The 25,665-nt window shown below is 38.7% G+C and overlaps 1 protein-coding gene across 6 annotated transcripts in view; it reads right to left on the reverse strand.

The window, feature by feature from the left end:
• Positions 1–25,665, reverse strand: part of madd (MAP kinase activating death domain) — a 142,280-nt gene that overhangs the window by 30,131 nt on the left and 86,484 nt on the right. For 5 of the 6 annotated variants that reach the window (XM_087130427.1, XM_087130426.1, XM_087130428.1 and 2 more), the window contains 3 exons: positions 17,463–17,627; positions 16,843–16,918; positions 7,420–7,526 (listed from right to left, as the gene is read on the reverse strand). In XM_087130427.1, the coding sequence (XP_086986553.1) occupies positions 7,420–7,526; positions 16,843–16,918; positions 17,463–17,627 (348 nt within the window). The remainder of the gene's footprint in view (positions 1–7,419; positions 7,527–16,842; positions 16,919–17,462; positions 17,628–25,665) is intronic. The other variant, XM_087130430.1, reaches the window with a different exon arrangement.

The following is a 25,665-nucleotide window of genomic DNA, read 5'->3' on the forward strand; positions in this document are numbered from 1 at the left end:
TGACATCCTCATGACATAATTATTTGCGCACTATCTTTGCTTTGGGGTCTGTCCTTGGTGTTACTTTGATGACATTTGAATATTGCTGAACAACCACAATATTGCCTTGAAAATGTGTACAAAGTCAATGGGTTGAAATAAATATTGAAAATCAATAATAAATCAATTTATGATGTCATCATGATATCACGTTTTGAGGACCATCTATGCATAAGGGTCTTTCATTGGTACAAGTTCGATGAAGATCCAAACTTACAAAAGCAGTAACGTCATGTACAGAAAAAGATGTGCACAAATTGAATGGGAAAAAACAGAAGAGAAATAATACCTTTTTCCCAAAATTGCAAAAAAAATTGCAAAGTTGCAAAAAAGCCAAAAAGAAAAAGCAGTGACGAAAGCAATAAGCTGCTTCAGCTGCTAGCTAAAACATTTAATAACTGCAAAAATTTTAACACGCACGTTTCATTCCTCAACTTTTGCTTATTGGCTTTTTCGCAAGTTGCGGAAAAGGAATTACTTCTGTTGTGCTTGTATTTTTTCCGACTTTTTCTCCCCCATATCCCCTTTATTTTTTACATATTTCTTCTACCATCGACTTTAATCCCTTATCAACTTTGGATCTTTAGCAAACTTACACCAATGAAGGATCCTTGTGTATAGATGGTCCTAGAACAAAGACGTCATGATGACGTCATCAAGTGATCTATTATTGATTTTTTAATATGTATTTCAGCCCTTTGACTTTGTACACATTTTCAAGGCACCATTTGGGTAACTTAACTGTCTTTGATTCTCATCAAAGTTACACCAAGCACAGACCTATAAGGCAGAGATATTACTAAAATAATTACTTCATGGTGACATCAAGCAAGTTATTATTAAATTTTGAATATATCAATATTATGTTAATGTTGTAAGAATCCATATAAAATCAACCGTGGCCTCACACAAAATTTTGTTTGCAGCAAGTGCCAGAGCAAAAATGGGTCTTCAATTCATTTCGTGTGGTTCCATTCATGTGACCTTTCCTTCCGGTCAAAAGCGGAAGTGGCCTTATTGTTTAAAAGTGGTAATAGGTATCGAGTTGTTTTCAATGGTGTTAGTCTGCTGGGGTATAGTATTCTTCAAATCATCTACTGATGATGTCACATAATTGTCAAGCACCCTCTAGCGACAGGTTAAAAATTCTGATAAGTGAGTTTTGAATAGATGTCTGTGGCGAAGTTTGTCCGAATTGCCTGAAAATTGATGTAGACAATGGTCTTAAACCAGTTAACACGTGTGAAATTTTGGGCCAATGATGTCATCAGATTGGAAGTTACGGTAAAAAGTTCTCTTATTCTTCAGAATTTGGTAAAAAAATCAACTGTAACAGATTTAAGTGTGAATTGTTCATTAGATGATAGCTAAAACATTGAAGTCAACTGCACGAAGTGCATAAGCGGTGTACTTCTTCACACAAATGAAGCGCTGACAACGAAAACCTCTTACAATATTTGCCAACTCGAAAATCCCATTCGCATACTGTGCATTGACTGCTGTGTGCATGGACGCGCAATATCTGTCTGTAACGTGTGGCTGGCAGCACACTGTGTGTAAGGCATATATTCAGAACTTGGCAAAATGCCCGGCAAGTGGTGCCGAGAGCAGATCGCATTGTATGGAACACCAGAAGAGACAAATGTTTAAAATCTCTGCTCTGTGCTCTTTCCGCAATAACGACAATGTTCTGTATTGTATTTTATATTGTACATGTCTGATTGGATTGAGACCTTGCAGATATTTAGGAAGGGAAGGTTTATAAATGAAGATTGACCTCATGTGATGACAATGTCATGAGCCAACGAGTCATTTGACATTAAAGGTGCACTATTTAAACTCTATATCTCCTGAAGTACATGTATATGTCCCATTGGGTTCAAACCTTGCATTTACCTTGAAAGGGAAGTGATTTAGATGATTATTGCCCTCATGTGATGATGACGTCATCAGGTGACAAGTCATGTGACATTACAGGTGCACATTCTACAGCACTATATATCATGAAATACATGTCCGATTGGGTTCAAACCTCACAGATATCTTGAAAGGGAAGAGATTTAGACAAACATTGATGTGATGTGGTAAGGACTTCATCATGTGACTAGTCATGTGACATTAAAGGTACATTTTTTAAAAACCCTATATCTCGTGAACTACATGTCTGATTGGGCTGAAATTTGGTAGATAACTAGATGGGGAGTGTTATAGACAAGGTGTCATGATGTAAAGGGTGCAAACTTTAATTTGTTATATCTCCTAAGGTCCAAAAGGGTTTGAATATTTCGTCATGTTGAGGTCACCAAAAATAATATTAGAATCTTTGGGAACTCTTGGATAGATGGTTGAGAAAGAAGTGAGAAATCCCCATGTGGTAGTATCCCAAATGAAGGAATGCCCTTTTCTTAAGAAAAGAAGAAAATGCGTAAAAGCCCCTTGCTCTGTCCTGAACCACTTCCTGCCGGGGACTCCGGAATCGGAGACGTATGGTTTATATGGGTGGCCGGGGTCTCCGAACTAGGACAAAGGAAACAGGGCCCTGTAACAAAAGACCGTACTCCGAACAACAGACCAGGCTGCTGGGCATTACCGACATTTTTCACTCTCAAAAGTGGTGATAATCCAGCCTTGTTTTGAAACCGTATACCAGGGTTTGGGGCATTGAGAGCGAGCGGATTACCACCAGGGACAAAAGCGCTCCACCACCGCAGCGATGAGCCACACAGCACTGCTGCACGCTAATCTGGCCCCTATTGAAAAGAGGTCAGCAGTGCACTAAGCCAGGTTCGTGAACAAAAGACAGTTATGCAACACCGCACAATCTGGGCTCCGTTTACAAGGCTGCTGGACTGGCTGAAATACTCGGGCGTCAATGAAGGTCACCTGTCAACTTAGAGTAGTGCCTAAAGGTTACTTGGTGAGGCTATAAACGACCATTAAATGAAATGATGAATTTTTGAAGGATTTTGAAAACGGAAAAAATGATAGTCGTGCCTGCCCAGGATCATCAACATTGAAAAATGCCCCGGTATGAAGTGGTTAAGACAGACAAAACCTCTAGTTGTTTTGCTTATTGTTCAAGATCATACACTGGAACACCAGTGAGCTTTTACGGAAACGAGACGTCTGATAGATTATTTTGTTAGTCAATGATCTTATATAATCAAATATGCAGTAGCTGTAAAAATTTGTTTATCTCCTCTCTTCCTATAGACCAATCAACATATCCTTACAACCGGGGTTTTCATAACAATGTGAAACACATAATTATGAAGCCTGCATTGAACTTAAGGTGATCCTGATAGTCACTAGCTTAGAAAGTGAAGTTAAAAGTCTGGTTTGCTGTGATTTTATACCATCACAGCGATTTATTGCATCACCGAAAGTCCAGTTGATCTTCGAATCATGTAGAATTTAGTAGAGTTTAATTTTAATGGTGTTGATAGAAATCAGTCTATATATGTCAAGGATCTATACTCACTTCTAATGACAATGTTGCATAAAACGACTCAATATCACATTTACAAAAACTCTTCTCCTTTTGGCTTTATCATATGTGTCATCACTTACATCCAGTGCAAGTATACATATGGGGTATATTTTCAGGAAAACCTCACCAAGAAATATTTTCAATGGTTGCACTCTTTGTTGGCAACACGCGGTGCTGTGTCTCCATGTGGGACTTGCATGCACAAGTATCAAACACTGGCTGGGGCTCATCACTACTGCCTCTTTTGATCAAAATTCAAAGCCGTAGTGGCAGGAAACAGCACTGAATTAGTGCTATCCCTGTCATGCGCCACCACGTACAATCCCACGTATCAACTTAATTGATACACAGGCAGTGCTGGGTGAACATACGTGCACCAGTTCCAAGAGGCATTTTCTTTGTTATCCTTACTTTTTACAAGCTCAGTGTAACATTCTCGTGAAATCATACTTTATATATATTGTTCCTTATATCAGTGAGATCTTGTTTGACTTCTTTGTTGCATCGGAGAAAATTCAAGCTTCAGAATAATCAAATAGTTTTTTTTTTTAGATCTGTAACATTTGGCTATTTTATATCTACACAATATACTTTGTTGATAAATATGATACTTTACTTTTAAATCAGTCAAAGGTCAAGGTAGCGTTTCAAATGTCATTGGTGAACCCTCTTCCTCCTGGGGGTTAGTATGTATATTATGATGTATTTTTCTCAAAAGGCTATCTTTAAGTTAAGCTACAGTGTCTATCTTCCTTGATCTCTGCCCTGACCACATGGAACTGCAGATCATGCCAAAATTGGCATGTATTTGTTGTTTGTCAATGTAGAAGCACGGCAGTTTTAATCATACTCGGAAAACCTAAAGTCAAAAGGTAAGTTGGTCTGATTTACTGAGTCAGGTTTGCATAGTATTTCTTTCCTCACCCTCCACCTCTGCAGCCCGAGTTCGATTCCCAGGCTCTGCCGACATGTGGATTGGGTTTTCAGTCCCTACCTGATTCTGCGGGTTTCCCCAGAATGTTCTCCTAGGGTTTTCCTCCCACTTCTACAACTGTAACTGCTTCTCACTGTCTCCTGTCTACAGATGTGGGCTGTTTGGTGGCTGCCTGCAGTGCCCCTTTGACCCATGTTGTAAATCGAAGGGCCTCCATGGAAAGCAATGCTGTCACTGATCAGAACTTACCCTCATTAAAGATGACATAAATATGGACGATCCAATGCCTTCTTTTTGACAACCTTGAGGTAATGCCACAGCTTATACTATAATTGTTATGGTCTGACTAGTCCATGGAGGCTGACTATGTGTTGTACCCCAAGTTGGTTGGCTGTGTTGTGCAACCACATCAGGGTACTATGCATGGTCAGCCTCCATGTACTACATGAAGTCAGACCTTCTGGTGTTTATAAAGAAAACGGGAACACAAACTTGAGACCATTTATATGTGACATGCTTCTCTCTACAGAAATTGTCACAGCATCTTAGCACAGTCACAGCAGATCTGGCAAAGAAAAAAGCAAAGCTTGCACACCCTCCAACGTAACCTTTTATCCAACTTAAATTATACTAGAGATACTTTTGTTAGCAGACAATCGCTGTGTTTCGGCTTTCATATAAACAGTTTTGCTCATGAGTATTATACAAATCTTTCATAGAAGTACATGTACTAATGATCAAAACAGCAAAATAGTGCACAAACCACAATCAACCTTTAGTGTAGAGTGACTGCTTCTGCGATTTCAACAAATTATTAAACGCTAAGATACTATCTGAAAGTAATTAGGGTTTAGATTTTCACCCTGGTCATCTTGAATTCAACCAACTCACAATTTTTTCACTTTCTTGGAATCAAACCTTAATTTTTGTTTCTTCTCTAGTTTCAAAGAAAAAAAGTTGACAAAGTTGGGGTGTATCAGTTTCTTTTGATTTCTGATAATAGTGCATTTAATGTGAGTTTAATGCTCTGTGCCCCTTACAAAGACTCTCTTTTTGCCTATAATCTGAGTTATATTAACGAACTGTTTTTAAAGGTCAATTAACAACAAACCAAATAGATACAAAGAAAGACCAATACTATAAACAGATTCCATGCATGCACAAGCAGGTGTCATTAAATGCATACACTGCCATGTACATGTATGTCCATGCAGGACACTTCTATGGTTTTTCCTCTTGCTAAAGAGCATGTCACAACCAAAGATCTGATAAAGATGTCGATCAACAATATTTCATTTATATAAAGGATATCTATGTCAAATTAGGCTAATGTGTGACTGAAAACACGCTAAACCAAAATAAACATGATTCTTGCCGTCCAACCAATTTTAAAAATGATGTTTAGAACCTTATTTTATTTCCCAGACTGGATTATCAAAAAAAGTCATCATCATAGTTACAACTGTGCAGGAAAGTAACCATCATTCAACTCAAAGAAAGACACAGTGCCTAGGGATCTTATAGTTGTTTGTCATACGTTCATCACACTGACACACAAATGTAATGCAATTTCTAGACAGCGCCATTCTCGTGACAATTACAATTTTAAAAACGTTCTTTCAAAATATCATGCAACATTTCTTTCCCCGTACTCTTGTCAGTTTTGCATTCCAAACACAGATACTGCAGATGCATATTTTCATGAAAACAGTATTTAGGCCTGAAGTATACAACATGTATGTTTGGCAATACTTTCTTTGGCACATGCTTGCAAATGCCCAGGGCTGCCAAGAGTGGTAACTGACCAAGTCCACAACACTCCCAACTGTTCTTGTTTCCATAAAGACGATAAATTAAATTATTTTGTAAATTAAAATTAAATTAATTAACTGTAGATTTGGGATACACTTTCAGCTCTTTTTTCCCAGGTAATTTTTCATTGCCAGCTGCGCAACAAAAACACATCCTTGGTGTTCTGCTATCTCGTCATGTCCTCCCTAGACTGTTTTCAGCAGTGGTGGTATCACTGCTGAAAACTGCACTGTTGATGGCATTTAAACTTGGTTTAAGGCAAAACTGCTACAGTGTGGCTGATGTCGTTGACAAGATTATTCTCATCATAGGAGAAAAATGGCTGATCATCAGCGTCACTGTCAGAAAACATGACGACACTGGGACCAGTAGGCTTGGAGCCCTACATTATTGTGCACATGCTAAAGCAGCAAACAGTCATACGTATTCTGATTCCCACGTACTGCATCACAACTTTACAGAATGGCAAAATGAAATCAATGACTGTTGTTTTCCTTTCTGAGTCTGCCAGATCTCCCCAAACCACAAACTACTTTCTCACATTCAATTTTAAATACAAAGTTTAAAAAATGAGACCTTGTCTCTGTGATATATATGCCAAGCTGAAGCTTTCCCACGTGAATCAATTTTTCAACTTTAACAAATAAGTAGCATGTGCAGACAGTGAAAAGCATGTGACATATGCCTTCCTGGGTGGTACAGACTTCAGTGTTACTTGAAATAATATAAAATAACATGTTTCAAGATTGCCATAAAGACTGATATATTTATCAAACATTTTTGAATAGGAAAGAGAAAAAAATCACATGGGTACATTTCCATGAAAAAGAATCTTTGGAACAAAGATGTAATGCATAGACCTGTGAAATATGGATGGGTCCTTTAAGGTTGAATTTTGTTGAATAAATCCAATGAAACTTCTGAATGAAACCCCTTGTTGCAATTCTCATTTGTTGTTAAATAGTCTTAAATTTCCATTTATGTAAAACTTATGAAGAGAACAATTGTAGTGTGAAAGTTCAGAATTTAGAACTAAACCAATATGGAAAAGATTCTGTGTACTATATTCTGTTCTTCCTTTATGTTATGTGTATGTAATTGCACTGAGCATGACAAACAGATTTGGACTTTTAGATCTACATACCTTTGACTGAGAAAACTTTAGACCAACACCTTCCATGGTAACTTGTAGGAGGCCACCTTGACCACTCTTAACATCTTGAATAGGAAATTCTCCCCCTAACTCTGGCTCTACAATATGTAATAAATCAATATATATCACAGAAAACGTTATAAAAGCAAAGTGGTGAAACTTCTTTAATGCCCCCAAAATAAGTAACCACAGCCAATAATACTTTCCTTGGAAATTAAACTGTAAGGTACTGTCCCAAAATGTCTATAAATGGGAACATTGACAACATGAACATTTTAATAATGTAAATCATTACAATGTTCTCAGGGAATATTTCAATATCAGGGGCATACTGCATTGCTTTTTTCAAACATGGGGCAATTTACACATTTTTTTTTACTGGAATTGGTAGTGCTCTCCACCTCCTTTTTCTGATTTTGAAACTTAATTATTGATTTGAGGGAGATTTTCCTCCTGCTGTTTCATCTGTTCTCAATGGACAGATATAATTGCTATAAATTGACACACTAATATTTTCGAGCCCCTTTTTGTACATGTCGATGCTGAATCCACGACTGGGAAGAGAATATTAAAACTCATAACAAGTATCACTAGACTAGACATAAACTTAAAGTGGGCAGTTTTTGTTTAAAGCTCAGTGCCTCCTAAAAAGAAAAGGAATAAAAACAAGCCATGCATCACAGAATGGGTTTAAGTTTACGATACAAAGTAAAGATGCAGAGCCCTCTCCATATATCATGTATCCATGGCCCCATATCATGCATAATCTAATTGTACTACTTGGAAACATTCTGCATACATACATGTATGTGTTACTGGCTGGGCACATACACCAACTACTGTATCTGTACATATACAGCAATGTGGTAATGAAGTCTTTTTTTTCAATGATTAAATTGCAAATAAATTGTTAACAAGTCAAATTACGTCATAAGTCATTTTGTTCCTGAGTTACCTCACTCGTCAATGCTTCTAGAGTCAAATCACAAGTCCCAAGTCAATCTGATGTCATAATTGGCATGGTACTTGTACACTTTTTCTGCACTGTTAATAAGGATGTGACTCATGATGTTTTGCAAAAGAGGTGTGAGCCACATGCTTAAATTTTTATTAAAATATGCGAACATTTCTCATGATGAAACATCGGTACATGTAACTGGTATAATGAAAGCACATACATGCAGGTTTCCTTGAATGACAGCGTCACACATGTCAATACATTTGTTTTCCTGTATTAATTTGGACAAAAGTCAAAATTCCTTTTCTTTCTAGTCAAGTACATTTACAGTCACAAGCCATTTTTTCCAAGTCAAGTCTCTCATCAAAAATTCAACTTGAGTCAACAAAACTGTTGCACAGAACAGCACACTTTCACTTTTGATTTGTGATTCAATTTCAGCAATTTTGTAACGTGAGAATGACAAAATGAAGTAAGCTGACCCAAGTAATTTCGACATAGAAGAACTAACAGGTGTAGCATATGCATATAACCTTTCAGTGTTACTACCAAACTTTCTGTAGGACTAGCGACAAAAACAAATCCAAACAGAAGCTACCAGTAGGACAAAACCAACACATCAACGGGATCAGTCTCATATAAACAGATGACTGTTTCTGTTGATTTGCAAACTCAGTGAGCAGGTTACAAGTATAGTAATGAGAGTTGTTAATACTACCAAAGCAGAATGAAGATCTGCCTTGTGTATGCAGTGTACAAATTCATCAACACTAAATAAAGTCCATTAAGTGGCGGCTGTCTTGTTGAAACCGTGTCGGCATGGTTTACAGTTTGCAACAACTTAAGTCCAACTTGCTGCTTACACGTTAAAAAACCTTGTTGCAGAACGTACATGTACATGTATGTATGAAGCTTTAGGTTCTTTTTCTTTTTCTGCAGGCCTCCTGTACTTACATGAACATAATTTTACACTTACAGATTGCACGATTTGCTTAATTTTCCTAAAAGCTGCAGTCATTAGGTGTCAATTTTGATGTACATGTACAGTTGCACAATACTATGGAAATATGCATATTTATGTCTCCGTGTAAGGTTCTTGTGAAATGTGCAGTTAGCAAGCAACACAACCTCATGTTGCTATCAAATATTATTTTTGCTTGCTTTAGAAATAAAAACATCTGCAGCATAATTAAGAGAGTATATGTAATGTACTATCATGTATAATTTATAAACATGATGTGAGGAATCACGCACATTCACGTATATGTAACCCTTATTCTGTAGAAATGCATGTTACATTTCAATTTAGACTCACGCACCATGGTCCAACACACAAAGACTCAAAGGAATATCTTTGCTAGCACAGAGTATATTGCCAGTTCAATTTGAACCAAGGACTAGCTGTTAACATCTAAATCATCTGCAGTTCATAAAGGATTGAGTGGAGATTTTGAACAGTTAATAAATATAGCCACACTTTATTCCACTGATAAAATACAAATCCATTTAATTTGCTTCCTGCTTATGCTGCTAGTGGAAAGGGGATATTTGTAAATGCCCTGGTTGTAAAATGGACTGTATTTTGCTCATATATTGGTTTTCACAAAAATTTTATTAACCGTAGTGCGCTCCTATCGGTCCACCCCAGGCATGGTCTTCACCATGTCTGTTTTACTTGTGAGACACAAGGGCGCCAAGCTGGGCCATATTCAGTTTTTAATGGTAAATTTTGTCAATTCGCTGGTATACTGAGTTGATGATCGTTTCTACGGATGCCCTTCACAAGTCCCTGGAGACAGCTTTTAGTCGAGTCTTTCAGCTCTATCAATGCATTATTGTTATTTAAATCCTCCTGTCTAGTGCCAATAGTAGCTATTTAAGTAGCAGCAGGTTATAATATCAATCGTTTAAACAACAATGTATTTAATCTTGTACCACCTGATGCTGAATACCCCGAATTTATGGTTAATACATGTGGATCTGAATACCTTAGCGAAGAACAGGTACGAGTTTAACGTCATGCAATAGGGGATTCGTCTTTGTTATACCATGCCAATATAAAAAGTCTCAACAAAAACTATGATTCTCTTCAGCACTCACTTGAAGAAATGGGGCTTGAATTCCAAATTATCGGCCTTACTGAGACACGGCTGATGTCGGACCCCGAATCCCTCGTGTCCATGCCAGATTACAATATTGAGCTTAAAACAGACATAATCAAGCAGGTGGAGGCATAATGATGTATATTGAAGATTTATTGTCGTATGTTTTACGTCCTGATTTGTCGATTTCTACCTAGTCATGTGAATCCCTTTTTATAGAAATTCAAACTAATACTAGAAATATTCTTATTGGTGTGGTCTCCCGACCCCCCGGTCTTTTCCTCAAGACCTTCACAGACGATTTTGAATCAGTACTTGAGAAAATTGAATCAGAATCAAAAATCTAATATTTAATGGGGGACTTCAATATGAATTTACTAATGATGCACTAAACCTCTTCTATACCTATCTTTTCCGCCCTACTGTTGATAAACCTACTAGATAACTGAAAATTTGGCCACATTGATTGATAATATCTTTACGAATAACACTGAAGCAGTCTCTACTTTTATTGTTTTATCAGATTTCAATGATCACCTTCTAATTATACTATCTAGCCAGGGCCTTGTTCAAGCTAAACACAGAAGTAGCTATGTATGGAAAAGAAATATGTCGGCCCGTAATACTGCTGCTCTGAAAAAAAAATTAGCTCAAATAACCAGGTATTCTGTAGCCACAAGTGAGGGTGTAAATGTGCGATATTCACAGTTCATATCCAAGTTAGGTGATCTGATTGATAAATACATGCCTTATACCAAATGCAAATCTAATTCCAAACAATAAAAAATCCTTGGATTTCTAAAGGCTTATTAAAATCTACAAGTAAGAAATATAAACTTTATAAAATATATCTAAACAACCCTTCGCAGGTGAATAAACTAAACTATAACAGACATAAAAACAAATTAACCTCTATAATTAAAACATACAAGAAACTGTTTTATTCTGCTTCTTTTGAGCAAGAGAAAGCCGACGTTAAAAATACCTGGAAAATCATCAATAAGATGTTGAATAAAAAAATTAAAATACCAAGCCTTTTCAACCCATCAAGATTAATGATTGTGACTCTAATGACTCTAAATTGATTGCCGAACACTTTAATCAATACTTTACAAATATCAGTAAAGATTTTGCCACAAAAATTCCACCGAGCACTTCTGACTCTTTGAAATGTTTAAAAGGTCGCTTCCCGACTCCCTATTTTTGAGCCCAATTACACAGGAAGAACTCTTCGATTGTATTAGAAACCTTCCTAATAAGAAAAGCACGGGTTATGATGAAATTGATAATATTCTTATTAAAAATATTGCTCCTTTTATTGTTCAACCCTTAACTGATATTTTCAATCTTTCTTTAATATCTGGTGAGGTTCCGGACCAACTTAAAATTGCTAAAGTAATTCCAGTCTTCAAAAATGGAGGTTGTTCCCAGGTCAATAATTATCGCCCCATATCTGTTTTGACTTGCTTCTCAAAATTGTTGGAACGATTAGTTGCTAGCTGTCTTGAACAGTTTATGGCTAGATTTAATATACTTGCACACTATCAATATGGATTCAGGGCCAAACATTCAACTCAACTTGACCTGATTGATTTAGTTGATACAGTAACATCTAGCCTAGACAAACTGGAACATACAATTGGTGTTTGTTTAGATCTTTTGAAGGCCTTTGATACAATAGACCATGATATTCTGATCTCTAAGTTATGTACATATGGTGTACCTTGAAATGGTTTAAAGATTATTTAAAAAATAGAAAACAATTTGTTGTCTGGCACAGTAACAAGTCCAGTTACAGATCAATTACCTGTGGCGTACCACAAGGCTCAATTCTTGGCCGTATCCTATTTCTTATTTATATTAATGATATATGCAATTCTACCCAACATCTAACATTCATCTTATTTGTGGATGACACAAATATATTCTGTAGCTGGAAAAACTTAAACAATATTGTTGATCTGATGAATAGTGAACTGATGAATGTATTTGAGTGGATGATATGCAATAAATTATTCTTGAACATCAAGAAAACTCATTCGATGGTTTTTACAAGTCGAACTGTGGACAAAAACATAAAGATTCATTTCAGTGGTAATCATATTGCAAATGTTGATTCCTGTAAGTTTTTGGGTGTCATTATTGATAATCAATTAACATGGGAACATCACTGCCAGAAAATTCTTACACTTCTCTCTTGCAATCTTGGTGTTCTTGGAAGGTTAACCATTTTGTCCCCTCTCATATTTTGCTTTCTATTTATAACACCTTATCTCTTCCTCATCTTCAATATGGTATACTGTCCTGGGGAAATACACATAAAACTTACCTTGAGAATTTGTTTGTGATTCAGAAGAAATTGTTAAGGCTTATAAATGGTTCTTGCGTTCAAGATCACTCCACCCAGTAATTTGTCAAATTTAATACCTTATCTATTTACGACCTTTACAAATATCACTTGTGTGATTTAATGTTTAAGTTTGAAAAACGAATACTGCCTTTGAATATTAAATCTCTTTTTGCAAGGAACACTGATATTCACAATTATAACACCAAGTCTTCAAATAAGCTTCATCTTGATAAAGTCAGAACATTTATTCGCCAGGGACCCCTTCTCTGGAACCAAATCAGATCTCTTTGTCCAATGACGATTGAGAGTATGATTTCTTCTAAACAATGCCAAAGTTGTATTGACATATTTTTAAACCTGTAATTAGGATTTTATGTCGTTTTTGTATACAAGTTAGCTATTTACTACCTTGAACTAATGAAGACCTTCACACATTATTCTGTATTATTTACTTTGATTGTTGTTTCTCTCGAGAATTGTATATTTACATGTACTATCTTTGCAGGGGCAGACCCCGGACAAGCTTTGGCTTTTGTCTGACCTCCCTCCATACTATTTAATCTATTTTCATTACCTTACATAATTTAAATTGTGTACAGTATGGGAAATAAATAAACCTAAACCTAAGACCCACGCTTCTGGGAATACCACACCATCGTCTAAGGGACGGTTTGAACATTTATTTCTATTTTTATGGACATTTGTTTTTTGTGTTTCCTGACTTGTTGCACTATTTTATCTAGTGTAAAAGAATACTTCTTTAATTTGCGAGTAAAAAAACTCCTTGTACTGCTAATCGTTTAAGGAGATGTGTTACCATTTCATATTCTTGCACTTTTTTTATGAATTTTGGCTTTGATTTGATCTCAAAAAGAATGCAAGGAGTGGAAATTTATTTTACTTGTTTTACAAGTCAAAAAATTTCAATGAGAAAAAGAGAAATGAGATGAAGAGAAATGACAAGAAGAGAAAAATACCAACAGAGAAAAATTCTCTGCAAATTTTTGTCTCTGTGTACTTCTTTGTGTACTTGTTTTTTATTGGTTTCTAAAGTTTTACTTGAAATTTCGGGGAAATAAAGTTTTCGGTTGGGAAATATCCATGTGGGAGGGAAATTGCACTAGTTGGGGGACAAAATTTGAAGGTGCTTTAGGGACAACATAAATTTTTATATATGGCAAAAGTTCTGGCCAAAAAATGCCCCAATAGCATAAAAAATAGCAAAGTTTAGATGTAACAGTGCCACATAAAGCAAACCTTTAGACCCCATTTTTTATAGCATGACTAATTTGTCCTTCACAGCCCGCACGCATTCCACAGTTCTGTAATGACCTCTGTATGCAGGCACATGTTGCACAAAGCTTCCCATGCACTCACTGCAAACTGCACGCTGGGGTTTTGACCGTAAATCACTCTGCATAGCTACACTGCAGAATAGAGACGCACTGGGCCAATTCAAGAACAAAAGAGGAATTACACAACCCAACACAATTTAGGCATTTAGGCGTTAAGGAAAAAAGACATGAATTTTTGAAGATTTTTGAAAACCGAAGATATTGAAAAATTGCCTGACAGGAGACACTGCATTTTTAAAAGGCAGCAAGTGTTTAACAGCAAAAAATGACCACAGCGATCAAGGGTACAAAGGGGTTTGGGGTTGTAAAACAGATGGAGCAAAGCAAGTGCTTGCTGTGCTCTGGCTAGTGACATTTCAGGCATGAAAGAAAGCAGTAATTGACCAGATGTTATAGCCCAGGCAATTCAAACTCCTTCTGTGTCCCTCCTCAATGCTTGTATAGAGAGTCATAATCATGTACTGCTGATTTTAACCCCATGAGCGTCGGGTGAGTTGAAATACTAGTTATGCAAATGCTAATGTACATGCTAATGTACTCCATCACACATTAAATACACATAGGATTTTAAACTTTGTAAATTCTCTGTATTTATTTAATGATAATGTCATGAATTCTTTTTCAGGGATATTTTAAAGGGGACATAATCAGCAATAAATAAATCAAGATCAAGAGGTCTGTTTCGTCCCTCATTTATTTGTGGGAGATCTCTGACTGGAGGACACACGTCCTCCACCCTGAAGGGGACTATACAGCTCCTTCCTCAAGGGACACTGCCGCCGGGCTTACAATAATCAAGACAGATGTGTAAATAAGACAATTCTTGACTGCTGTGACGTAGGATATGACATTTTTAACATCATCAGACATGCATGGTGCCCTCGGCTTTACCACAGGGTGCTATGTGTCCCTCAGGTGTTCAAAACGTCATATCCCACATCACAGCAGTCAATAATGGTTAAGAGTGCTCTACACATGAAAAAAAAGTACAGGACATAATTATAGATGATGTCATTGATCTTTATTTTTGAGACTAACTTTTTGGCTGTCTGCAAGGTGTGGTATAGGGAGGATGAAATGTGGCCATCTGCTTTTCTGCTTTCAGAATAGTAGAAAAGCAGAATTTATGTTTTTGTAACATGCAATTTCCTACTTTTCTGCCACCCCAAAAAGCAGAACAAACATTGTTTGGTTATGCATTTTTCTATTTTTCTGCTTTCCTGCTTCAAGAAAAGCAGATTTTACTTTTTCTTCTTTCGCCGGCGGCTGAAAAGTGGCCATCTGCTTTTCTCCTTTTGAACAGGCAGAAATGAGGATCGGACGTTTTGACAACAACCGTGAATTCTACTTTTCTGTTTTTTATTACCGGAGAAGCAGATTTTACAAAGGCGGCCGAAAAGTGGCCATTTGCTTTTCTGCCTTCCAAGTGCTGTGAACGGGGACGTCAACCTCAGGTTATATTTACTTTCTAGGGGATTGAAGATGTATAAACCAATAATTACAGTCCACCTTGTCTTTTGTAATGAAAGATTCACATGTGTTCCATGGCCAAAGCAAGCTTGTGTGTCTTTTGGATGATAGCTGTAAAACTGCTCTGGTATATTTCCTTTGAGATTCTGTTTTCTCGGCGTCACAAAATCTGCTATCCGGTATCACAAAAGCAGCAAAGTTGAATTTACAGTTGTCGTCAAAACGTTCAATCCACTTTCCTGCTTATGTGACTGGTAAAAAGCAGATGGCCACTTTTCGGCCGCCAACAAAAAGAGGAAAAGTAAAACTGCTTTTGTAGTAGCGGAAAGGCTGAAAAGTAAAAAATAGCATGTTACAAAGACATAAAATCTGCTTTTCTACTATTCTGATAGCAGAAAAGCGGATGGCCACTTTTTGTTCTCCATACGTGACATAACTTTTAACTATGCATAAACCCTGCACCACAAATTTATGCACAAAAAGTTATTCACAAAGAGTTGCGTATCTTCACTACGTACAACAGCATCAAATTTCTTGGACAAGGACAAAAATGGCTTTTACGAGGGCTGTTCCTTTCCAATATAACAACAGACATCAAACAATCATTGAATTACGTCTATCTGCCATTTGGATAAAATTTTTTCTTTTCTTCATCTGAGCCGGACAAAAAATCTTGAAGTTCTCTTACAGCCAAACAGGTATTTCATTACCTTCTACAACAAAGCTGCACGTTTCTCTTACAAGTCTTGGTGAGTTCAGTAATGATGAGGCTTAACCAAACACAATAAGCTTGTCAAAACTTTCATTTTTGCTTCATTTGGCACAACGAACGCTACGTAGAATAACTGCTGTAATTTGTTGTGTAGGTCGCAGACTACACAATGCACAAATTTCACGAAATGGGTCTTTTGTTGTATAACACATGCAATCAAATGTGGCATAAAGTAGAGTTACGCCATTGCATAATATTTCTTGAAATCTGCTGCTACTCTGCAAAGATGAGCCTCAAATCTGTATTACATTGGGAAATTGAGCTCTTGTTTTGATGTATCACTCAGTTTGGTATGATGAAAAATGAACACTGTATAGAATTTAAAATGTAAAGGATTCCTATGTGCTTAAACACGGTACAAGATTCTTTCAAAGGCCTTCAAGTCAACTTCTTTTTGTGTGACTTACCTCCTGAAATACCATTCTTTTGACGAGTGGCAGCTTTTTCCATGCTTTCTTTAATGCAGAAGTAAAGCTCACGACACTGGAAAATGGCAATGATGCATAAGATGAGTCAAAGGAATGGCTTTTACAATTTTATGCTACCAAACTAAAAATTGGAGTAGCATCAGAAAGAACAGTTTTTGTATTTGTAAACCTGTTTTGAAACTACTGCACAACTTTCAACTACCCATTGGCAAAGGGATTTAAAGACAATGTTTTTCTATGCATGGAATTTCTTCAAAATGACTTCTGGCTCACTTGTACTGGTTCCTTGTTAAGTTAATATGCCAATGCAGTAATCAAACTCTCTAAAAACCTTTGAAGTTGTGGACTTAAAAAGGAAAGATATGATTTTAATTTGGATTCATCCTGTGATCACTTATTGTTTCGCTATTCAGCACTAGCCTTATCGCCTAGCTACTTCCAAAATTGGTAGGAAGGGCAAATTATGGTCCTAGAATTTTACAGGCTACAAATGACCAGACACATTTTATCTAAGGTACATACAAGAAAAAAAAACATTTTAGTTTTTTGGGCTACGAGATTACAAAGATTGTAAGATTAAAAAGAAACTATTCAGATACCTTTTTAGTGTAATACTTGTCCAAACGAGTGGTATTGGTCAGTCTTCTCCAGAGACACAAGACTTTTGTTTTAGGGCAGTAAGTCATGTTGATAAGTCTCTCATACCAACAACGATCACAAACAGCTCCACTACCACTTCGTATGATAACACAGTCATCGCATACCTACAACAAATAGTGATAACATAAATAGATTAAAAACAAACAGAAATTGCTGACTGAAACTTTACTTACAGGGACGTCAGTGTGTTTTCAGTCCAGGGCCAAGGAATATTTAGAATGGGAAAAGTAGATGTACAATACAGGGAAAATATGTGTGCCTGCAAACCTGGCTAAAAGTGACTGCTCATAATTAACACCAAGATTTTCTTGCAACAGTGTCGATTATTTGTGTTGGTTTGCCTGTGTGGCCACAACTGGCTTGCTGGTGATATGATATAATCCGGCTGCCAAGGATTCCCTTGCTCATTCAAACACAAGGCAGCTGGCCTCATGGTATTTGGTAATCCCCTCAGGCTTTTTAGCCAATACAACCATCTCACTGATCAAAAAAATAAATGAGAAAATGAATAACACAGGAATTTTGGATTTTTTAAAAATGTAGCATCAGTTAATTTGCTCTCATTAGAAAGTAAAATGTAAGTAAAGCTCATGTGTCAAGCATGCTCAGGTAATGGCATTTTGCACACCTGGGTGAAACGGTTGAAATCATGTGAGGCGAGCAGTGCTGAGCGCTGCCACATCAGGCTTGTTTCTGTCACGAAAAACTGGCCTTAAATGCAAGACATAAAAGGGCAAGAAGCCTGTAAAGAGCTTAAGACCTCCCCACAATGACAATTTGGGAAGGCTTAAATGCCCAAAAAGACAACATGAGTACACAATCATTGCTCAAAATGGATTGAAACAGCCAAAATCCTCCCCATAGACGTGTGGGACGAGTCTACTAGTGAACACCTACCCCAACAGTCACTATATATGCAAATTTCCCATGCACCTATTCTTATTCGCTGAAAGACGTGATCATCCATAGTGTATCTCCGACCTCCCACAATGCATTGCTGTCACGCTTTCATGTTCGTCCTTTTCGAAAGTGGCTAGGTTGGAGCCGGAGTGGGGAGGACGGGTGGGTGATGACTGTTTGGGTAGGAATTCACTAGTAGACTCGTCCCACACGTCTATGGTGGAGGAGTCCACTGCGCTCAACCTACCCAAACAGTCACTACATATGCAGAGTGGCACCAATTTTAGGTGAAGGGGTGGCTACCACTCACACAACAAGATGAAAAAAGAGTCATAAATGTAAAAGATAACCCACTTAATACAAGAGCAGGTCAGAACCCAATCTACTATGATCAGATCCCAAGATGAATTGGGTGGGAACTGTCTGGCCTGCAGGTCTCTTTGAGTCTTCAGCACCGCTGAACAGTAGGGTTGTCTTGTCATGTGTGGAGTCTTGCTACAAGACATCCATCAGGAAGTAGGAGGTGAAGGTAGCAGGATTTTTCAATACATAGCCTTGACATCCGTCAGGTAGCAGGAGGTAAAGGTAGAGGGAGATTTCTAATACACAGCCTTGTAAACGTCTGTGATGGAAAATCTATGAAAATAAGATCAGCACATAGAATAATGCTCTCACATCATGGTCCTGATGTAGTACTTGTTCTGTTCATCATGGCATGATGGCCCATCTGGTTTGGCCGATCTGATGGCCAAACTGTCTAGTGGGTGATGACGTCACTTGCCGCTGGGCGATGTGGTCTAGTGATAGTGATAATATCCACTCCAAGCGGGAACAAAAGAGGACATGTTTTGTAAATGAAATGGACAGTCCTTTGGCAAAAACTATTAAACAGAGTAGGCATGCAAGTTTTGCGCATTTGACGCGAAGCATGCTGAGAACGCACAACTCTGCAATGATGGTCTTCGCGCGCACGCCGAATGCATGCCAGAATCTGGTTGGAAAAACTTTGTGCCAGCTGGTCTTTCTTCCGCCAGTGAGGATGCACTTCGGCTCAGGCAGATTGTTCCTCTCAGGTCCCAGTCTTTTGCAAACATCACTTTGGCACCTTGACTGGGCACAAAAGTTTGTCCATGCTGTTTCCAGTCTGTGGGGCAAATCAAGGGTACAAAGATATCTGGCAGCTCAAAAGATTGAGTCCAACTCTTTGTGAGAAAGCCAGTAGTGGGGATGAGACAGATACCATACAGCTCCCAGTGTAGATGACCTTCAACAACTGAAAGGGCTTGAAGTTCACTTCCTAATCTAGAAGTAGTCACGGCTAGCTCAATGCTGGAGTGTACATGTATACGGGGGTGTTACTTAAGGGCTCAAAAGGGGGAGTAGTACGTATGTGGAGGACCTTATCAAGGTCTCATGGCATGACCAACTGTTTGACATGGGACCGTTCGACAAACATGTCATGCAAGAAATGGTGAAAGGCCATGTTGTCAGAGATAGTCATCCTTGAGGCAGGAGTGTATGGTGACCAAGGCTAACTTATTGTTGCCAACGAGGGAGGCCAATGACCCGGAGTGAAAAAGCTTTTGGAAGAAGTCCAGTACAGTGCTTAGAGGAGCGACGATGGGAGCCACAGTCTGTCCATCAAAAGATGTAGCAAAGTCCTCCCCCACAGCAGTGTGGGAAGAGTCTGCTGACGAATAACTACCCAAACAGTCACTAAATACGCACATTTTCTTCACGGCTGATTCTATTTGCTAAAAACTTGATCCACCATAGTGCACCCTCTAGGTCCATGATGCATAGCAGTGCTGCCACCATGTTCGTCTTTTTTCAGAGTGCAAAGTCCAAGCCAGAGTGGGGAGAACAGGAGGGCTGTGACTGTTTGGGTAGGTATTCGTTAGCAGACTCTTCCCACACTGCTGTGGGGGAGGAGTCCATTACACTGAACCTACTCAAACAGTCGCTATACAGAGGAGCACCATTCCCCAGAGGAGGGTAGGCAAGGACACATGGAAAGTGTGTGTGACTGTGTGGAATGATGAGGGTCTAACGCAGAAAGGAGGAGACCATTGGATGAGGTGTAGAGCTGGAGGTAGCTCACGAAGTATGGGTCCTCGTGTTCACATTTGGGATAGGACAGCGTCAGAAGGCGAGACCTTATAAAGATGACAAAGAGGATCCAAGTCTACCAGGCTCACCTTCGGGCCAAAGACAAGCTTGTGTGAAAAAGGCCCAGGCAGAGGATGTGAGCCGAACTTATTCAATCAGAGAATGTATAAAGACAGGAATCACGAGATCGTTTCAGACTCTAGGATGGCTGGTAAGCTTATATGTGACACCTTAGTAGGATCCAGTCTCAACTGTACATCTGCCTATAAAGGGCCAGTTGCCAAAGTGTTCAATTGTGGGAACGGCTGGCTGGTGAGAGTAGGTGTAAAAAAAATTGTCAAGGTGAGGACTCCTAGAATACTGACAGTCACAGGGTTGGAGCTCCAGAGTTCCTCTGACGTTGATAAGGTAGAGGAACTTGTATTCCTTTGGGTGGACTGGAATGTGAAGCAAGACAATTTCAGATCCACCAACGAAGCCTGGGTTGAATCTGACAGGGATTGAGTTACTGTAGAAGGAACCCCATTGCACATGTAATAATTATCGACGAAGATTGGATTTCAATAATGAGTTGGGCCGAGCGAACGGGCAAACACAGGTATTCATCTGACTGGCCAGATGTCTGATAGAGCCTTACTACGGTAGGTAGTGCCTGTAAGTAAGGGGCATTGAGGCTACTTGAGAAGTAAAGTAGTCATTGGCAACAGACCCAAGAGAAAGTAGGCAGCATTGACGTTCCCTTCGGGTCTGCATCTTCCAGCACCGGTTAGTTTGCGAAGGCCTTTCCCATATAGGGTTGGCTGAAAGGTAGTTTATGGCATCACAAGGGAAGCTTATCACACCCACTCCTGAACAACAGTTCTATTGGTATATGTAGATAGGAAAAGAAAACTTCATGAATTACTTGAAGATAGAGGTGATTTTTGTGTATGTAGCTGAGTTTGTTTCTGCATTCAATTGGGGACCCTGAACAATAGAGGACATTAAGGTCCCCGATTCACAGAGAGTCCCTGATTGACAACTGTGTACAAAACATACGGGTGGTCTTCCAAAAAATTAAAGTACAAACAAAAGAAGAACAATGGGGGTCCCCAGTTGCAGGCAACTTATGTGTGTGTGTGTGTCCAGGGGGCCCCTAGTACAATGACAGTGGGGGCTGGAAAGCAGGCAGAAATCCATTTTAATTGCAAAAGGAAGGTCCTCTGATAAGTGAGAGAGATGAAATAAACTGGAGACCATGAAGAAAGACTTCACATAGCCTAGATAGAAATGGTTTGACTTCCTCTTTATCAAGCAAGGAGTTATTGCCGGAAGACCAGCTCAGATGAAGTTGTCCCTGGCAACCATCCATAATTCCAGAGATATATGCAAAAAACGATATTGAAGCATTCATGGAGAATTGAAAATGAGCCTTGTTCTATGTCCAGTAGAGTATGTTCAAGAGTCTGTCAGTGTTTCACCTGGTGTCAGTGATTATGGTATGGTGAAGATACTCATTAATACAGGTTGTACAACCACTAAACCAGTTATGCGTATGTTTTTCTTTTAATACAAGAAATGGAAGTTTGAGGATCAATGTAAAGGTTTGAAAACTTTTGATAAAAGGATTTCTCAAAGAAATGACGTGTAGATCAGTGAATGATAACTGGTTTCACTTGAGAGACTCCCTGAATGCACTTACAAGTACATCCGATCAAAGTTTTTTTCAAAACAATACAACTTGCTATGGTTTTCTCCTGCACTCCGTCAAGTAAAAAGCTCAATCTATTGTACAACAAACAAAAGAAAACCAACTCTGTTGAAGATTCAATACTTTTTAGAAGCGCCCGTAGAGTATTCAAAAGGAATCTCAAGTGTGCACCAGAAGTATTTTTCCAGTATGCTTGAGGAAGATCTCCAAGAGAATCCAAACAAATTCAGGAAATACAACAAATCCAAAAGCAGTGACAATGTAGGTGTCCAAATGCTGAAGAATGGCTCTGACACAATTTCTGACAAAGTTGATAAAGCAAATATCAACAGTATCTTCAAATCAGTTTTCACCCAAGAAAATACTGCTAATCTTCCAGACCTACAGCAGATTGGTCCTGACATTGAACCACTCGAGGTTGTTGCCGAGGGAATAGAGAAACTTTTGCATGATTTAAATCCTTCTAAAGCCTCTGGGCTGGACAGCATTCCAAACAAAATCCTTAAGGAATGTAGCAAGGAGCTGGCAACATTAGCAGCAGTTTTATTCAATCAATCCTTGTCATCCAGCGAACTTCCAGGTGACTGGACCACTGCCAATGTTTCTCCTGTCTTCAAAAAGGGTAATAAAAGTAATCCCATCAATTATCGCCCCATATCTCTTACCTCTGTTGTGTGCAAATTCCTTGAACATGTCATTCACTGCCATATCATGTACCATACTGAATGTCACCAGATCCTAACAGACTGCCAACATGGGTTCAGGTAAAATAGGGGGTGTGATACACAACTTGTCATCATCGTCGACAATATCACCAAGTCGACTGAAAAAGGAAAACAGGTGGATGCAATATTCTTAGATTTTTCTAAGGTGTTTAATCGCGTTCCACACCAACGACTCCTCATCAAACGTTCGCACTATGGGATCACCGGCAATGTGTACAATTGGATTTCAACTTTTCTTACAACATGCTCTCAGCAAGTTGTCTTGGAGGGTGAAAGATCTACAACAGCAGAAGTTTTACCTGGCATGCCCTAGGGCACAGCCTGGGCCCCCTGCTGTTTCTCCTCTATGTAAATGACATCCCAACACATATTTCTTCAACAGACTGTTTGTTGATGATGGATTACTGTAAAGAGAAATCAACTCTCCTTCAGATGCTGCTTCATTTCCAAATGATTTACATGCCCTTTGCAGATGGGAAAAAGAATGGGAACTGAGATTCAATTCTGTCCAATGCTTCGTTATGCACATGACCACCAAGAGAAATCCTCAAATTCACACATACAAAATCAATGGGAAACTGCTTCAAAGCACATCTAGTCACCCCTACCTTAGTCTCATTTTAAGCAACGACTGCAGCTGGTCATCTCATATCAATAAGGTTGTCGCCAATGCCAAGCAAACCACTGGTGTCATTAGGCAGAACTTTAAGTCCTGTAGCAGCAAGGTTAAGTCACTTCTCTACCAATCGCTGGTTTGTCCCAAATTAGAATATGGTTTTGTGGTTGGGCTACCTTCACTGAAGAGGAATGTAAGAAGCTTGAGGGTATCCAGAGATATGCTGCCACGATGTGTTGCAACAACTATACAAGGACCGTCAATGTCACAGCCATGATGAAAGATCTTGGCTGGCCTCTGCTGGAGAAAAGGCGAACCATTGCAAGACTTGCCATGCTATATAAGATTACCCATGGCCTAGGTGAAGTCCATCACGACCTCAAACCCAATCCAGAACTCATCATAGATCTCACCGGTTCTCCTACCACCAACCAAATGCAAAAACCAAATTCTACAGTACCAGCTTCTAGCCATTCACCATACCACCTGGAATAGTCTACCGGAATCCACTGTTAACCTAACCAACTTGAATCAGTTTAAGAATACCACATCTGATTTTATTTTAAGGGAGGGGAATCAAAAGATTATCCTCCAGCTCCGACACATGTCCCAAAATCCAGTGGGAAGCAAAATCTTCTGTTTTGCTGGAGCAACCACATATACATGTACATATACAGATACAGTTGGATAGCGAGATTGTCTGAAAATATGTTGACGTCATGTTCTCATCCTAAATCTGGCTGACAATCAGCTAGTCATCTAGGTCCTGGACAGAAACATGACGGCCAGCTGTCAAAGATGAACGACTGCAGTCTTCACAGCCTAAGAGAAAGGTTCTGGGTGGAGCTGTAATACCTACATGTGTATGTCTTTCCTATATACATACAGTGAAGGTTCTGCTCAGTGAGAGCAGGGAGATAAGTGCCAAGGAGGCCAGTTAATCAGTTTACACGGCAATTCCTGGGTGAACGAATCTGAGTGATGGTGTTAGATTGATGATGGGAAACCCCTGGTTTGGTCCCAATGAGAGGAAGGATGTTAGCTGAAAACTGTCCTTCACCTTATTGGAATGAACCAGAAGGAAAGTGTATTATGTAGTAGGAACTTTTAGTCCAGCTTCGGCACAAAAAGTATGGGCAAGAGTCAACGGGTCTTACAGAGTTGATGTTATGAGGTCAGGAATTCGAACAAAGTATTCAAACGAAGCTCCTTAAATTCTTCATCCAAGATTGTGAAGGGTCAAGCTCGCGAGCCCAGGGTTCCTGAGGAATTCTGCACATAAGATTTCTTGTCTTGGGAAGTCAATTTACAGTGCAAATTCCACCAACTGCGGTAATTTTGTCTTCCACCGCAACATTGACAGGTGCTGACAGGACCGACCAGTCTCATGTTGAGAAAAAAGTCACGAGCCGAGTAGACATAGATAGATTTGGTTCTATAATAGACTGCTTGTAAGACAGGGGTTCATTCAAACTCAACGAAGACTATTTATTTACCAATTGGATGATCAGGTCGACATAGAACCATTTAGCCAAAACAGAGTTTCAAGAAGTCAAAGATGCCTAGAAAGATATGTTCGTTACATTCCGGTGCTGAAAAAAGGACAAACATGGCAGCATGACCGCAATGCATTGTGAGAGGTCAAGGTGCACTATGGATGATCAAGTCTTACAGCAATAAGAATTGTCACATGGGAAATTTGCATATGTAGCGACTGTTTGGGTACGTTGAGCGCAGTGGACCCATGATAAAGATTTCTTTGAGCTAAGTTACAATATTTGCTGTGTATTTGCATTTATTTTCCCCCTTTGAAGTATTATTTTCAGAGAAAAATGCCTATGTTTCCAGTGATTCTAGTGAAGCATTATTTTCTGTATGACCCTACCCTGTTTAGTGGAAGGTCCAAATCTTGGTCTCTACACACACTGATACTGCATATTTCAAACTTTGTTCATTGGTCTCCAAAACGATGTATATGTAAGATGAAATTTACTTCATTATTAGTCAGTATCCCCAGTTCTAAATAGTTTCTTTTCAAATATAGATTTTTGAACATTCTTTCATGGCAATGTTTTCATGACTTGTAAAAAAATATGGTACAG

The sequence above is a fragment of the Acanthaster planci genome, linkage group LG20 (assembly GCF_054643075.1).
Source record: "Acanthaster planci isolate LZ-2023a linkage group LG20, COTS_SCS, whole genome shotgun sequence".
Classification (NCBI taxonomy): domain Eukaryota; kingdom Metazoa; phylum Echinodermata; class Asteroidea; order Valvatida; family Acanthasteridae; genus Acanthaster; species Acanthaster planci.